Below are 2,032 nucleotides of genomic sequence, written 5' to 3' on the forward strand. Positions count from 1 at the left end.
AGGAAGTAGTGGAGCTGTGCATAGAGCCCATACCAGCCCCTACCTCCCTATGTTTCGCTCTCTAAGCAGCTGCCCTCACAGAGCTTTATTGTGAAAGGTCTAACCGGAAGAGTCATGTTTCTGCGCAGCTTTACTTTATCTTGTTGTTTTCCTTCTTGGCGGAGGTTTATTTGCGTTCTGGGCAGGTCCATCAGAAAAAATGGACGAGATGGACGAAGACCTCGGTGAGTTGGTTTAAGGCTTTTATTCTGACGCCAAACTTTAACGTTTGAAACTTGATCTGAAGTTTCCAACCATCGCCTCTGTTAGTTTTTCCTTTTCCGAACTGAACTGGGTCAGAAGATTAAATGCCATTTATATCTGATTTATTTTTTTGTTAAAAAGAAAAACATGCTGCCAGCCGGGATTCCAGGAGAACCAGTCCAGATATAGAACCAGTAGAATAAACTAGAGTATAGATTCTACTTTAGAACAAACTAAAAGTTTTTACCCTCAGGCAATGCAGACAGTAACCAATTACTCTGTAATTAATTAATTCTGTTAATAAATTAATCTGTTTTTAGCAGCAAAGTTACTAACAGCACCATCATTTAATAAAAGTAACTAAATTATTTCATTTATAAATAAATACTAAATCACTCATAGTATTTACATTAGTTAGTTAACTAGTTATTACACACATATTTACTAAAAACTTATATAAACATCTTTATATTTTATGCAGTGTTATTTATAGTCTTTAATTTAATCTGTACATTTTAATACTTTAAATGTGTAAATTAGAACATATTGTTCTTTTTCTGTTTATCTGTTCTTTGTTTATAAAATTTAAAAACTAATGATGAATAAAAAAAATTTGTTTATTCATCACTAGTGAAGGATCATTTAAAAGCTTAACCTTTATATTTGAAATAACTGCTCAAAAAAATTTAAACTAATTATCAAAGTATTGTGGGCGGGGCTTAGAGTCACTGAGTCAACACTTAGAGGTTAACCAATCAGAATAAAGAGCTACAGGAGCAATTTAAACTGTTTCATAACAGCTTAGGAAATATAAAATGACTAATAAATTCAAAATGAATGTATTATTCCTACATATTTTTCTAAAAAAATAACATACAATGTCTATAAATAGATGCCTATAAATTTAATTCTGATGCCTGGGATCCTAAACCTATCAGCTAAACTCAGATTATTTCAGAGGAATCCAAACATTTGTTTTAGATATGAAAACAGAAAACAAACAGTTGATGATCTTCCTGTTTTATTACCAAATGTTAGTTAATTATTTACTGTAGATAGATCCCGGGGACTCTGGTCACTATAAAGATTAAGTGGAAGGATGTTTTGTTGTAAAACTTTTTCACATTAAAATTTCAAACCTTGAAGTATCAAGGTTTATTTTTTGGCAATATCAGTAGGAAACAGTTTCTTGTTATAAATGCTACACATTTCATAACATTTTGTGGAAATATAAATCTGAAAAGTGTGGCTTGTATTTGCATTCCCGCTGGAAGGTGTAACTCCATCCTATCCTCAGGTCTTCTAGTCCTGGATTTAGCTCCATGCGTTTCCCCAAAAACTCTCCCCATTTTATTGTTGCTACTAAAGTGAACTGTCCCCACAACATGATGCTGCCATTGCCATGTTTCACTATGGGAATGGTGTTTTCAGGATGATGTGTAGTTTGGTTTTCCACTACACATCAGGCCTGGTCTTTGAGGAGATTCTAAATAAGGATCTGTATATGAAAAAAAAATGTGTGCAATAGATGTGCATGTTGTGGTTTGTCTGCTATGACTGTGTGTACAGAGTAGGCAACACATTAGGCAATACTAGGCAGTTGCCTAGGGCCCAAAGTTCCATAAAACCCATAAAACTCTGTTTACATGTATAGTTAATACAACTATTCCTTATTTGTGCACATTCATTATGTTTTCTCTAAAATGCCATCAGAACGCTTATAGTATTAAGTGTGTCTCAGCTCCCCCCGTTCAGTGTCCACCATATTGGATCAGTCTATTTGCTGCAC

General features: G+C 33.9%; 1 protein-coding gene across 1 annotated transcript in view; it reads left to right on the top strand.

Moving 5' to 3' along the window:
- The first annotated feature begins 122 nt into the window (after positions 1-122).
- Positions 123-2,032, top strand: part of LOC107093439 (protein SSUH2 homolog) — a 28,478-nt gene continuing 26,568 nt past the window's right edge. The window contains exon 1 of the mRNA XM_015388487.1: positions 123-224. Coding sequence (XP_015243973.1) covers positions 200-224 — 25 coding nt within the window. The 5' untranslated portion in view covers positions 123-199. The remainder of the gene's footprint in view (positions 225-2,032) is intronic.

The sequence above is a fragment of the Cyprinodon variegatus genome, unplaced genomic scaffold (assembly GCF_000732505.1).
Source record: "Cyprinodon variegatus isolate N-32 unplaced genomic scaffold, C_variegatus-1.0 Scaffold424, whole genome shotgun sequence".
NCBI classification, from domain to species: domain Eukaryota; kingdom Metazoa; phylum Chordata; class Actinopteri; order Cyprinodontiformes; family Cyprinodontidae; genus Cyprinodon; species Cyprinodon variegatus.